A 15540-nucleotide genomic window follows, 5' to 3' on the forward strand; every position below is an offset into this window, starting at 1 on the left:
TTAAGTGTCAAACGCCCTTTAGTGGTAGACAGAGGTGCTGCTGGCCGAGCAGCCCGGCCCCCCGTACAGACTAGCACCGTGCTGTTGCCCCGAGTACCTGGCCCTTCACCGGATGTGCACCATCTCCTCCAGGAAGGGGGTTTTCATGCAGCCTGTGCAGAGCTGATCCATCCAGAGCGGAGCCTCGTGCTGCAGAGGGGTGCGCCGGGGATAGAAGGTGAAATTCACATCGTAGTTCAGCAGGCAGCTGATGGATGCCATGTAGATGTCAGAGAACCGCACCAGCCGTCGAGAGAAGTACGTGGGGTTGTGGAAGGTGCGGAAGATGCTTCCAAACTGGGGGTTGAATAGGTTCTTCGTCAGCGACCTGAGGAAAGAGAGAGTGCTCTGAAGATAAAAGGCCATGGTCGCAGAGTCTTCCCCCTCCAATCCCTTAGCCCGGGCCACCCCACTCCCAGGAAACATTTTGCTACCATCCCACACAGGCTGTGATGCAGACCAGTCCCCATGCAGTGAGGCTGTGATGAACTTTCAGTGCACTCCTACAGGAGTAAGTGAGATGCGGTGTTACTGTAGCTGTTACGGACAGGGAGGACAGGGACCCTCCTGCAGTGCCAGGAGCTGCAGTAGCAGCCGGCCCATCAGCTCCTCCCAGTGCAGGGCGACACCTCCCCTTCCCCACCTTGCCTTCAAAACCAGTCTGACCTCCCAGGTGCTGGACTGCACTGCTGCTTTCCCCCGCCCCAGACAAGCAACACCAGGACGGACCACAGGCCAACAGCTGCAGCACCACTGTCCCCCAAAGCAGGTCACAAAACAGACCCAGTGCAGTCCTGGGAGCCCCTGAGAGACCTCATGAGTGAGGGGGACAATACTCACCTGATCTCCTGACGTTCCTTCATCCACTCCAGCAACACTTGCTTTGACTCCGCATCCTGATACATCTGTAAAGACAACAGCAGAAAGCACCATGTTGCATCAGTCCTGCCAGGCCACATCTCAGCTCTCCCAGTTTCCACTGTAACTCCCAAACCCATGAGCCCACTGCACCAGGAGGATGAGATATTTTTGTGAACGCAGGCAAGGTGGTACATCCCCCAATTCCCATGCTAAGTCCAAAATGCTGGCTCTGAAGGCAGCATATTACCCATCCCACTCAGACAGGAGCTGTTTACCTGCATTCTCTCTAGCAGCCCTGTCAGAGCCTGCTGCCAGGTCAGGGAGTGCATGTACTGCTCTGTGTTTATGATCCGAATCTCCGTCTCCAGTTCAGGAACAATGGCTCCAGTCCTCCAGCCGTGACGCAGCATGAGGTCCTAGAGGTCAGGGTGAAAAAACAACAAAGAATTCAACATAAAGACTGAAAGCCAAGCACAACCCTGTTTCCTAGAAGAGTGGTCTGTTCCCATTATAGATTCTCAGGGGACAGGCATCCATGGCCCATGCCAGGTCATACCAGTAACAGCCATCTCCTGGCCACCACAATCAGCTGCGTGAAGCACCTAGAAATGTGGGATCCAGACAAACTGCTCTCAAATTCAGAGACCAGCAGATGTTCTTTACCCACAGAAAGTACTTCAGGAGCCCTTTCTCCACTGGTTCCTTCTGCCCGACAGCAGACTGGAGATGCTTACGTGTCATATGTATGCCCCGAAAGCCACAGCCTGCACAGAGCACCCAGCACAGCATAGCAGAGACCTGAGCACATACATCAGGGCCTTGCCTTACACTCCAACACCGCTGCAACCACAACAATCCCACAGGGTTGCTCCCACCTCACCAGAGAGCAAAGACCTTATCACTTACCGCAAGGTCACTGTACAGATGGTCGCCAAAGTACAGCACTTTGGATCCACGCCAGCCTGTCAGCCTCAAAAAATCAAAGAGGTTACCCTGCAAGTCAAAGGAGCACAGAGAGCAACACGGTTACAGGCTGAATGCCTCCATCCTCACTGTACGGTACTGGGCAGTCACCCCAGCAGTGGTCTCAGTGCAACTGGACGTGCCACCTTACCACATGCAGATGGGAGCACTCTCGTGAAATGCCAGCCTGCTCACTCCCCCGCCATCTAAACCCAGAGGTTTCTGTCATTCCACACTTTATTTCACTTTCTTCCCATGTGACAACACCCCTAGTACATCCCTCAGTTTTTCTTAGGCTACAGAAAAAGGCAGAAACTCTTCCAAACCCAATAGGCAATTCAGGGGAAGTTCTGTGCTCTAGGGCACAGCAAGTCAAGAGGACTACGTGGACTAAAAAGGCAACGAAAGGAGGCCATGTAGAGGCCAAAAGTGAAAGACACCTAAATTAGAAAAGTCTGAGTGATGGACAGAAAGAACCCCAGGTGTTCTGGGTTTAGAAGTTGTTGGGCTCAGGCGATAATGACTTCACCTCGCAGGGTGCATCAGAGGCAAGGTGAGCACCATCGTGCAAGGCTCACTGAGTCAGGAGCACTTGAGGCTGTTCTCACATCGCTGACCGCCATCCCAACACAAAAGACTAACACCACCCATGCGTTCACAGGAATTGCTTCAGCAAGCTGAAAAGCCAGGCAGCTTGGGCAGACTCACAGCTAAGTAAAACAAACCAACCCCCAAAGCACCAGCTAAAGCACAGCACAGAGCAGCTTTCAAGGCCTTCCAAACACCCATCTGCACACAGAGGAGATGTCAGTGACCCCCCTTCCATCTCCACACAAGTTTTCCACATGAGTCACAACAAAAACAAAACCCACTAGGAAAGGAAAAGGCCCCATCAACGCCAGCAGTCGAGACTGTGCCAGCACAAGCAAGCAATGCAAACCTGCAAGGCACTAAGCAGCAACCTCTCCACCCAGTCTCCAGTGCCAGGAAAGAGCTAGCATGCCTACCCAACAGCACCAGCCTGGACAGAAAACCCCCAAACACAAGCCACAGCCCACAGCGGCCTGCAGCCCTGCATCTGGCCACTGGCACCACACTGTATGCACTGCAAAGGGTACCCAGAACCAGGGTGCTGGGCCTCCTGTTGCTCCAGCGTCACTGAGGCTATCACTGGAGCTGTGCAGGCTGGCCTCTGCGTTTCTTGCACATGACGTTGCTGCTGCTCTCTTGACCGTTGCTCAGGAAGCCACTGGCAGAGCAGGGAAATGGACCACAGCCCTGGGTGGAGGATGGTCCTTTTGCTGTGCTCTCGTCACCTCGAACAGCAGTGGGCCTGACAACCTGACAACCAGGAAACTTGTGCTTGGACCTCTACTGAGCCACAGACCTGTTAGGTGACCTCCAGGAGCTGGCTGTCCTCCTCCCCTCCTGACATTGCCGACTAGGGGAGCGATGGGAGTACATACATGTCACAACCAGAAAACCCCACATCTATCAGAAAGAAGGGACTACAGGGCCATCCCTTGAACTTCCCAGTCCCCAGTGCAAAACACCGATTTGTCCCATTTGTATGAGATACCCACAGCACAACCACCACACAGCTGTGCTTCAGGGGACAGGAACAAGTCAGCTCAGAGGCCTCTAACAACATCACCAGCACAGCAAGGTCCATGGCCACTAACACTTGCCAGAAAGAAGCATACTGTGGCACTCAAGAAACCAAAAGTGCTGGGGACAGAGTGGCTACAGCCAGGATACACGCTCTGTGACGTTCCAAGAACCACAGATGGGCCACAACCTTGAAGCAGTCAGATGAACATCGTAGTGGTGGTGGGAATGAAGAGAAGCCCCAAACCCTACCCCATCTCTCCTTCCTCCTTCATCTTTTCCCTTCCTCAACGCACCATTCACTTGGGTGAGCAACCTGTGGCCACAAGACACAGGTGGCCAAGAGCAGGATTTAATTCAGCAACAAACCCCATGGCTGAGGTGCACCTTTACTCCTGGGGGAGCTGCTAACCCACTGGGAAAGCTTGCCCATGGGACAGAGACTTTGTATGAGCTCTATTTGCATGTTCCCAGCTCGTAGCTCTTGGCAGAGGATGGGATGCTAGCAGAGCACTTTGACAGACCCACCGGACAGGCCAGAGGCTTCCCAACAGCACTACTCAACAACATGACCTACTTTTCTATTACCGGTCAGGTCCCAGCTACTTGACCGCTGTCTCACTAACAGTTTCTTCCCGTGGGATTGGACAGCTCACACAACCAAGAACAAACTGTCCTAAAGCCGGAGGCAACGTTTTCTCAGGGGACAGACCAGCTACAAGAACACCCCAAGGCAGCAAGTTCACCAGAGTAACGGCCCATCCTTTGGACATGCTGGTCCTTCAGGAAGGGGAGAGCGCCAGGAGCCAGGCTTTGTGCCCTGTTTGATCGCCCTTGTTACTCTATTACCTTCTCCAGCCTTATGGAGGACAGTTTGGAGTGAGGTGTGGAAGATCTTGGCATACACATCAATTGCAGAGAGGTCTGCCTTCTTACCCTCAACTATCTCAATCTTGGGGAACCCCTCTGTCACGAGTGAGTGTGAAACAGGACAAGACTTTCAGGACCAGGACATCAAAAGAGCCAAGGGAAAACTGCACTATCGGCCACACCGGACAATGTCAAAACAGAGATCCTAGGGTGAAGGTTTCATTGTACAGTGGGGCAGGGGGCATTCACTGACCCCTGCTGCACGTGCAGAGGATGTTTTCCTACCACTTCTTCTCAGGAACTCAGCCTGGCAGAGATAACTCAGCACAAGTCCTCCTGGGCAGAAAGGCAAGCACCCAACACCCTGAGTTAACTGGCCTCACTTTGCCTTTTTGCCCCTTATCCCTGTCTTTCCACCTCTAATGCCAAGCCCAGTTGAGCTGGGTGGAATACATCGCTTTTGTTACACGCCTTTCTACAGCATGGCCTTCACAGAACTGGGCAGGAAACTGTTTCAGAGCTGCAGACAAGTTTTCCTACCAGTCAGCTCTGCTGCACCTTATTTCAGCTCTGCTTCCTGCAACTGTGAAAAGCTGTGATTGCCAGGAGAGCAGCCTTTCCTACACTACAGCATGAAGCACCTCTCACCACTCTCAGAAGTCGGTTTATCGCACACTGACAGGCAACGCAGGCCTTGGCAGGGCTTTCCAGTATAGCAAAAGACCCTTTATGCTAATGCTTACATCCCAGCAGAAGCTGAAAGACTTTTCAGAGGCATGCAAATCACAACGCTATTGCTCCACAGCATGTCAAGAGAGCAGGCTGGAGGCATTTGGAGGGACAGTGTCCTACCGGGTCAGCAAGAGCTCTCTGCATGTGGACAGAGAGCATCTCTCACTGCCACCAGCCACTGCAGCACACAGATCTTTGAGCGTGCCTTCTTACAAATGCCCTCTATCACGGGTGCTCTTTTCAAGGACTTCTATTTTTTGCTTTTCAAACATCAGACATCCACAAGTGACCTACAGAAGCACCCATTATTTCCCCCCACCCTGGCTAAGAAGATTCTCCTGTTTTCCAGTGACTTCCAGGCTTTTCCAAAGCTGCAGATGTCTTGTAAGTCCCTACCATTTCAGACTCTTGCTTCGTACCCCTTATGCATCCACACACTTTACCTCTTTGTAGATCTTTCCTTTCTCCAGCTGGTTTATTTTGTCCCACTGCAGTGAGCCTTTATCATCCAGTTTTCGAAAAGGTCTGGAAAAAAAACCAGGGGAGACATCAACTTTTGATTTTTGGCGACTGTTACCCAGCAACCACAACAATTGAATCAGAAAACTTGTTTACCTATGTAACAACTCGTAATAAAAAGCCCTACACATGAAGCGACCTTCTGCACTATTTTCTCAGGGAAAGTGAGAGAGAGAAGTATCTTTTCAAAATGCTTCCATTCACTGTAACCATTTCATGCCAGTAACCCTAACAACTCTTCTCGCTTTTCAGATACAGAGAAAAAGAAAAAAAAATATAATAACATGACTCCCTCTGAAATGCTATGGCTAAGAAGGCCTTGCCATTTAACATTTTGTGTCCTGTTCCAGTCTGGCTACGCCCCAGCCCAACAGAGTGTGGAATGCCTTAATAGGATAAAGCAGTCTGCAGAGTGGATGGAAAGCAGCCTCTGTGTTGATGGTGTCCGCAGCCGACCCAAGCTGGCTCCCGTTGTTCCCGAGGGCTTGACTCATTACCTTCCACTTGGACAGATGAAGCAAAACAAGGCTTAAGTTACTTGACCCCCATGAACATTCCTGCTCAATAGGAACATTGCTCCCTCTTGGGATAGAAGTTCCAAACTGTGAGTTCCCAGATCAAAAGCCTTGGTATGAAGCTGCTCCTGCTGCCAGCAGAGCACAGTCTTATCCAGAAGTATCGTATGATTCTGAGCTGCCATAGGGCAGAAAGAGTCCAGCCTCCCACCATGAACTCTACAGCCTACCTGGGCAAGGGGCTTTTCAACCAGACGTGGTCTCCAGGGCACACCTGCATTTTCCCTTGCGGCAGACACTTCCCAGTTCACTACAGCTCGCCATCAGGAGTTCCCCTCACCTTGGATGTATGTGCCCTGTCACTCCACTGGCCCAATACACGAGTGGACGTTAGGCACCATGCAGCCATAAGATTTATCTCCTAGAGGGCCAGGTCATCACAGCTCCAGACTATATTTGTAAGACACTTCCAACCCACGAAGTAAACCTTTACCAGGTCAGCACAGCTTATAAAGCCATTTTGTAGGTTTACTCCTGTTTATGCTAATGGCCTGGAAAATGGGGGAAGAAAAGAAATAGAGAGGAAAGAACAGACCACTCTCTTAAGGGCAGTAAGTTCTGGTCAGTCCTAAGTTGAGACAACAAAGCAGACATAAGTTCCCAGAGCAAAGAATCCAAAGAGCAAAGCGAGGACGGCAGCTTGCCTATCAGCTAGTCCCTTGGCAGCTCCTAACTGACCACAAAACCCAGCCGCCACGTACAAAGGCTTCCAGAGCTGCCAATTACCAACCAGTATGTATCCAGTAACTTAACAACAAAACAAACAAAAAACCCAAACCACACAGATATTTGCTGTGGGGAACAGGAAAAGGGAAGGTTTTGGCATACTCTCAAGAGACCTAGAGCCAAGAAATGGCCAGTTCTCATACATACCATTCCACTCCTCTTTTCTTTCTGAAGATTTAAGTATATTATTACCCCTAAAAATCTAAGTTAAGCCCAGACCATGACAAAACTGATGAAGCTTAAAGACAGTCAATTTTAGAAACATGCCTTCTGCGTGGCAGTACCCATTCTATCCACCTATTCCCTGACCAGTCAGTTTTCATCTCCTCAGAGAGTATCTGAGAAGACAGCAGAAGGCTGGATGCCTGCTGGACCTCGATTATGCTTAGAAAACCACTACTTTTCTGGAAGGTAAAAGAAGCTGTTTGCTCTAGGGAAGGAGGCTCAAAACCTCAGGCCCACATGCAGCAGCGCAGCACTGCCCCAGGACACGTACTTCCGTCGATCAGTGAAGAAGTTGGGCTTGTCAGCTTGCACAATGACCATGTCAAATAAATCCCGCCAGTTCTTGCCAACCATGTGTTTCATTCCTTTGTCCCTAAAGAAAAAAGAACAGAAAAGTTAACAGAGCCAGTACTCTTTTTTTTCACCCAACACACTGCATCTTTACAGCAGTCTGTCATAAATTTACTCTCATTCCAGTAACAAAGAAGCAGCATAGAGATTTGTGAATCCTCCAAGGCTGTCCTCATGGCATGGAGTATTGATGTAGCACTTTGACTGTTTCAAGCTGTCCCACCCCTTCTCCTGTACCATGGTAAGTGCTGAGAAGTCTGTGATGCAGCAAAAGCTGCTGGAGGTGATCCAAAGTGGCAGCTCGGGAACACTGTGCCCTTACACAGCTTTGTACCTTCTTCAAAAAGTGAGAGTCGATGTAAAGAGTGCTGCGGGGTGCAACATTCACCACAACCGGTTCCCAAAGAGCACTCTTGTGACTGTTGCCACAAAACCCTCTAGCGCACAACTTTCCGATGGTCACAGCAGAGACCGCAGTGCACAGCTCTTACTGTGCTGAGGTGACCCATCAGTGTGCAATAATGGTACTTACACAAAGCTAAAGGGACTGTTTGTAATGAGGAAGAGTTTCTTCTTGTGGTTCACCAGTCGGTTTAGCACAGCATAGATTTCATCCCCATGCAGAATATACTGTTCTATATTGGAATAAAACAGACATCATAAATCAAAAAGTTTTGGTGTAAGTCATGACCGCATTTCTTTACAAACAAACCAGCCTAGCCCCTCTACCACAAAGGGATGCAAAAAGCCCGAGTTAGATCCACCTCAGCAGGCAGATAGTGAACCATCCTGGTGACAAAATGGCCTTCCTCATCCTCAGTCATTGCATCTAGAGGAAAAAGACTGAGGAACAGAAAATGCTAGCAAAAAAAGAGGGCTGAAAGCAAACCCTCACAAGGGCCAGTCACAGCCACTCCAGACCATGTTGCTGCCAGGAGCTTGCTTTCCCCTGAATGACCAGGAAGCCTTCCCAGATGGCACCTTTGCATGTTCACATCACACCAAGGACCGCCATCCCTCACTTACGAGCTGAAGGAAACAGAAACACAACCAATGAAGTAGATGTTTCCTCCATTAAAATAGATCCTTCACCTGACCCTAAATATCATTTGGTTCTTAATGCCACTCTACCCCTCAGCTGCCTTTAGGCAAGCCACGATCAAGTTCTGTGTCCCCCGGACTCCTGTGACTGTGTGTGGGGCCTACACAGTTGTCTTACACAGACTGCCACATAGTACGAGACACATCAAAATGGATTTGGCACCAGAGCTCCATTTAACTCACCCAGATCTTTTTCAATCCATTTGTACATCACTCCTTTCACATGTACATCTCTAATAGCATCCTAAAGAAAAGGGCAGAGAAAAAAAAAATTCAGTTTTACACATGGCATTCCTGTTTCCCAGCATGCAAACCTACTGTCACCACTGAGGACCAAACCAGTAATGATGCATCCCCGCTTCTTGCTGGATGAACAAAAGCTGCATTAATGCTCAAGAGAACGAGAACAGGCTCACCAACATGCCAAAAGGAACACCACAGTGGCTAGCTCAGCTGATGCAGTACAAGGGGAAAAACCTCAAAACCTATCTGTGAAAGCACAATTGCCTTCCTGCTACTGGAAACCAGCACATGTCAACACACTGTTATCAAGGCAATCATGACTGCAACTCCAAAACCATCAACTGCCCCAAAACTGTACTGGCCCAGACACTAGCTGGCTTTTCTTCCTCCCTGTGCCTGTGGAAGCTCTGCCAAACGTGACCCAAAGGATGGGAGCATGGCCAAGGTGAACAGCAGCAGAGGTGAGCATCTGTAATTCCAAAACGCTCCCCACAAGCCAAGGAGGGCTACAGCTCCCAGCTCCGGATGGCCAGTGGGTACAGGCAGAGCAGAAGCTTCCACTAGGAGGCTGAGGGCTTTTTGCAAAAACAGAGATGCTGACTTTTCAGGAGGAAGGCAAGTTAAAACAGATTATTTTCAAGGGCATCCAAATATCCTCTATTTTCCAGGCCAGAGGCCAAGATGCAACACATTTTTGGACACACCCAGTTGAGATTCGTCCCAAGTCTCCATCCAATGAGATATGCCAGATACACAAAGACATTGCCAGAGCAGCAATACATTTTGCTTGTTTTAACAGTACCGTTTTCATCCCTGACAATTTAGATAGGTAAAGAAATGCTGCCTTTCCCCAGGACCCTCAAATCCCTGTTACACTACATGTGCTCCTTCAGGAGTTGCCCTTTCAGACTGGACTCCCACACTCACCACTGACACTGCTACAGCGACACTTGCACCACTTGCACACAACTCCCCACAGTCACCTGGTCTCACAGCAGTGCTGCTGAGACCTGCTTATCACCCCAAAATCGCTGCCTTCAAAATGGGGAGAGAACCAGAATTTACAACTTAGATGGGAGATGACAAAGGAGGAGGTGTCACCTCTTCAAAACAGAGTTTTAGGAGTCTCCTTCCACCATGTGGATTTGAATGGTAAAAAGGCAGAGGTCACATCTCATTCACCAAGAGACTGCCTTATTGAAAAGAAACTGAACAAAAACCAAAAGCACTAACAAGGTTCCTGCAGATAAAACTGTGGTAGCCTGGGGAGGTGTCAAACAGGGCTCAAAACCTCAAAAACTACGAGAAAGCAGGGTAAAGAGGTTCTTACTCTCCAATATGAAGCAACCAAACTGGTGTGACCAGACTACTTGGTTTACAAGTCAGCTTCAAACTTTACCGTTGCCTCAGGGTCTGCCCTTTTGACTCAGCGCAGTGTCTGTATCACTCAACCTGCTCCCAAACACAAGGAGCTGCAATCAGAATTACTACTAAGAATTACAGAAGAGTGTCAGGTTTAGACATGTCTTAGCCCCCTGTTAGCCTGTGTTGCAATAACAGTTGGGGCTATGCAAGTCCTCTCGGACACCTGTCTGTGTAAGCACAAAAAGATCTCTGTGCTCATGTCTGCAAACCATCTCTTCCCACTTGCGCTCACGTACTGTCAAGGGGAAAGTTTTGCAAAAATGTTATCCTCATCGTACAGAAAAAAGCAAGAACTCTTGTGGTGAGAGCACAGGACAGCCACCAACTTTCCAGTATAGATTTCAGGCACTGGCACAGATTTTCTGTCATAGCTTTCTTCCCTGCCTACCTCAGCCACTCCTCAGGAATCACCCATCCCTCAGCAATGGATGTGAAGACAAATGCCAGGATTAGCACTCAGGAGTTTGAGGGTTTGAGCACACCATTTGCCCTGTATTGAGTATATATTAGGTGGTGGCGACCACCCACGTGCTTTCAAGAATTCAATTAGGAACGTGTCCATTTAGACCTCAAAAGAAGGTCCAGAAGACACTCTTGATAAAAGGCCTCAGGAGTCAGCTGCATCCCCTCTTCCCAACTTCCCCACCCCAAGAGCAAAACCAACAACAACTAACACCCTAGAAACATGTTAAGGTCTTGTGGGAAACTGGCTGGCATGCTCCTATCCAGCACTAACAGAAGGTCAGAACGTAAGCTGTAATCTCTGGCTGCAGCAAAGCTGACAAGGATCCTTATCACAAAAGCAGCAGCACTGGCGTGGTGCTCCACTTCCCTCACAAGACGACCGAACAACATATGTATGGGCTGCTACCAGTGGATGAGCGTAAGTTTCCCACGAGGTACAAATCAAAAACCTCTCTCCATGGAAAAAGGCGTGCAATAAGGCTTGGCTACCAGGGAAGATGCATCATCTGTCAACAGAGGTCACCCAGGGCAGCAATATCAAGCACTTACATCTTGCCTGCAGCATTAACTAAACTGTCAAACAGTACTCCCTAACAATGTTGATAATCCCAAGCAGCCATTTCAAATGCTGGGAGTGAAGCTGGAGGGCACAGGTAGCAGCAGCACCTTGGAGTAACTGGCTCTTTAAAGCTAGTCACCCACTGGAAAACATCCCCAAAGGATCAGACAGCTATGTAGCTGCAAAGGGAAGGGGTGGATTCTAAGAGCAGGCAAGGACAGGTGCTTCACAACAACCTGCTGTATAAAGCAAACTGTTTGGTACGTGGTCAGACCAAGCCTCTTTGAAAAATGAGACATTAACAGGAAAACATAGAGCTTAGAAGTTTGCAGTACCAGAAAACATTTACACGAGCTTTGTGACATATTTCCCATGGAAGGACCTTCAACCTAACCAGTCTAGGCACTCCTGCAAGAGATAACATACAGCAACACCAGCTCTGTAGTACAGACAGAAAATTAACATGTTCTGAAAACACAGCTTTGAGTATTCCCTGGTAATTTAATCTGAAGGGGCAACAATGCTGTCATATTAGGCTACTCATCAACAGCCCCTTAGGTTTGGGTACTGCAGAGCTCACCAGTGCTACCAAGCCAAAGGGCTCACAATTCTGATGAGATAGGAGCTATGGGGCAGCTGACATTTTACTTACAGATATATCTTTGTAAAGATGCACCTGGTCAAACTCAATACCATGAGTTATGAAGTAATCGATGACCGAAGAGAGCAGTGTCATTTCAGGAAGAGAAAAAATGTCCATAAACTGCTTAAGTGATGGACCCTGGAAAACAAAAAATGAAAAAGACACATTAAACAAAAAATACTTAAAATTATAATGCAAAGCCAAACAAACTCACTCACATCACCCAGTACCGTCTAACAACAAAAAAACCCAACAAAACACTCATGTGGGAAGTCCCAGCCACCCAGCAAGCAGCCCTCTCTTCTCAACCAAAACACTAACCTAATGCGTTAACACTTAACAAGAGAGAGGCTTCTGCTTCACAGAAATCATTAAACAAACCCAGAATTATAAACAACATCAGATGAAGGTGCAGGAAGTAGGGAGTAATAATAACTTTAAAAATACACTAACTTTTATTACAAACCCATGCCCTCTGCTTCCCACCTGGCCTCTTGGTGTTAAAAGAGGTGCCAACAGACAGCACCCTGCTACAGAAGCAGCTGTGGCCCTTGCTGGAGATGCCCCATTGCTCATCTAAACCAGGCTGCAACACTGGACACACGGGCACCAAAGCTGCCTCAGCCTAGTGAGGTTCCACACAGCCACACAAGAATCGCTCCAACAAGCAGTTTGCCAGTGCCTGTCTGGCCTTGAGTCACTACGGAAAACCCAGAGCAGGCACAAAGGAAAAGAACTTCAGCCCGCCCAGTGGTCAAGTGGAAATGGGCAATTAAATCCCGACCGAGCAAAACTCACCTTGCATTAGGCAAGGCTGCAGCTCTCCCATATTTTTGCTATTTCTATTGCCTATCAATCACAAACCTATCAGCAGGTTAACAGCCAACTTTGGCTCCAGAGAGGAATTCCAAGTAAAATAAAGACTGTTTATTCAGTCTGTACCACCTGTGCAGAGGACTATGGTGAGTCTCACTGGTAAGCTGAAGCTGGAATCAATCTTTTCATCTTGCTTCGCTCAAGTGCCAGAAGCCAAGGGGACATTTACTAAGCCCTTGTGTATGAAAAGCAGTTCAGGAGATGCACAGACCTCTCAGTGAACCTGGTCACCAGAGGTGCCAAGGCAATCCAGTCGTGCCATGCCTGTCCACGTGAGCTTTGAGCAACCCATGACTGAAGCCACAAAACTGCAACACTCTAGGATAATACTGGTCCACATCAGAAGGCAATTATTATAGCTATGTGAAAGAGAGACATGAAAGCACCCCCAGAAGATCACACAAGGTACACATCGTGGAAGCTGACAGAGGGCACACGCTGTCTAATGACCAACACATGCCCCTCTCATGTCAGGATGTAATAACGGTAACATTTCCCGTTTAGGCCGGTCTTGGAAGGGTAGAACAAGAGATGCACTCTCTGCAGTGCTATCTAAAGGCAATATTGGGACAGCACAAATTGGGGTCAAGAAAAATGGTGCAAAAAGGGCAAAGGAATAACAAATGGCATTTTTCTTGAGGTCTATTACCAAAATATGCAATCAAAAGCTATATCAGTGTGCTGAGGGTTACAAAATTTCCACCCAGCCAGCGTAGGACAACTTGACCTACAGCCATAGTAACACAAAGGACCCCCTCTGGTTTGGGCCACATACTGCACATGGCGGTGCTGCTTAGTGGTACTGAGTCCTTTCAACAGACTTTGTCCGTTTTGATGCTACAGGAATATTTCTCCAACTAGTAAAATCAAAATTTCCTGCAAACAGCCTCCACCTTTTTTTCCTGCTCAGGGATTCTGGGAAAGAAGCAAGAGGGACAAAGACAGGCAGCTCCTACTGAAATCACTAGATGTGGGACTTAGAGTGCAGCACATCAATGACCTGTCCCACCTTTCAAGACCTTAAGCATAGAGGAGACAGTGAAATGTTCAGTGTTAACAGCAAACACTTACCTTGTCAACTCTGCTTTCATTTTTGTGCCTTGTGTCATTATCCTACAAGGCAAGTCCAGCTTCCCCCCATTCCCTTTAGTAGCCTTGACTTCCTTGCAGCAGACACAGCGACCAAGTCAGGATGAAAACTGGACAATCGTTTTAGAATGCTACATACGCTTTTTCCACAACATCCTAGAGTTCTCCATTCTTCATTACAGGCCATCACTAGTTCTGCCAGCAAAAGCCACACTAGCTGCATTGCCTAACCCCTGTCAAGATCTGTGCCTACCTATTGCAGGCGTTGGGATGCCGATAGCTGTCCACCCACTCCTTCCAACAAAGGATCAAGATAACTCTTAAGGGAGAGTATTTATATACTTCAGCTACATCAGTCCCACTTGTCTTACACCTTGTTGCCTGGAATCACCCCCTGGCAGACCTTCCTCTTACCCACACAGGTAGCAACATCAGCATGACAGACTAAGGACAAGATTAAAGATCCCTGCTACAGCCTCATTCCACACCAACCGCACTGCACCTGCTCACACCAGCAGTCATCTAAACCCAGATGCCTTCCCACTAATACGTTTGTGGCACAGGCTGAGCAGACATTGCTGTATGCAAATGCCATTAGTTGTATATACTTTCATTCTCTTTGGGATCCACCTGTTAGTTTACGAAGTTCATTATACTACTAGGAGAGGAGATTTACCTCTTGGCAATGAATAACTTGCTATCCTTACTTCTGTGGCCAAATGTTATACGGAATTTTTCAATACTAACTACAGGAAAGAAGAAAATATCTGGTACATACAAAGCAGCAAAGAATGGCACCTTGGCACGAGCACCCGGCCCTACAAAAGGCCACAATTCAAAGCAGATTTCATACTTAAAATTATTTAAAAAGAAAGGTGAAATCATCTCAGGTTTGCCAGGAGTGAGGAGAGTTGCACAGTGGGAGGCGAATGGAGTGCAGTTTACAGAGAGAGAGCAAATTCTAAGCAGAAACATCCTATTTCAAAGCTAGAAACAACACTGAGCTATAAACAGTATGTATTTATGCAGAAAGCAACTGCTCAGATAAAATCGTTCCCAAGAGAGACAGAGAAATCAAAAAGTGACCTTCCTGGAGACTTCACACAGCAGACTCAAAGGGATATTAGCAGAGGAAGCTTGCCCTAAGGCAACAGAACTAACAAAGGGCAAGAAACAAAGCAGTTCTGGAGGGAAAGGGATGTGAATGGCCCCGCTTGCCCACTGCACCGCACTAGGCACTTGAGGAAGAAAAATGTCTCCTAATTTCCTCTAGTTCAGACAACTCAAGGATTTCTACAGCTCCTATGGACAGAATTTCAGTAATTTACTGTGACAGTAAACTTTTCTGCCTAAAAATTCCCCAGTACTCATGGATGCCGACCCTATGAATAACATCCACTAAGTAGGTCTGAAGAGGCATGGAGGAAGATCCCTTTCATGAAGGAAAAAACCCCTACCCAACACCAAAGAAAAGGCATTGCAAGCACCCTGCTGCTACACACACGTACCCCCTCTCCTGCACAACTCACTGCAAACACCATCACTGCAGACTGCTTAGGTAGTAGCTTAGGAGCTAGATTTGGCCAAGGCACAAGCAGGGACCATCTCCCTGTCAGTCTCCAGAGCCATTCAGATCTAGGCCAATAGCCCTGGGGTGTTTAGGAATGCTT

At 48.2% G+C, this 15540-nt stretch overlaps 1 protein-coding gene across 1 annotated transcript in view; it reads right to left on the minus strand.

Annotated features, from left to right (window-relative positions):
* The window catches only part of NT5DC2 (5'-nucleotidase domain containing 2), a 28788-nt gene continuing 13248 nt past the window's right edge, over positions 1-15540 (minus strand). Inside the window, exons 6-14 of the mRNA XM_056336169.1 lie at positions 11915-12043; positions 8754-8814; positions 8002-8104; positions 7390-7491; positions 5517-5598; positions 1807-1893; positions 1176-1316; positions 880-944; positions 1-367 (exon numbers count right to left, since the gene is read on the minus strand). Coding sequence (XP_056192144.1) covers positions 106-367; positions 880-944; positions 1176-1316; positions 1807-1893; positions 5517-5598; positions 7390-7491; positions 8002-8104; positions 8754-8814; positions 11915-12043 — 1032 coding nt within the window. The 3' untranslated portion in view covers positions 1-105. The remainder of the gene's footprint in view (positions 368-879; positions 945-1175; positions 1317-1806; positions 1894-5516; positions 5599-7389; positions 7492-8001; positions 8105-8753; positions 8815-11914; positions 12044-15540) is intronic.

This window comes from Falco biarmicus, chromosome 4 (assembly GCF_023638135.1).
Source record: "Falco biarmicus isolate bFalBia1 chromosome 4, bFalBia1.pri, whole genome shotgun sequence".
Taxonomy (NCBI): Eukaryota; Metazoa; Chordata; class Aves; order Falconiformes; family Falconidae; genus Falco; species Falco biarmicus.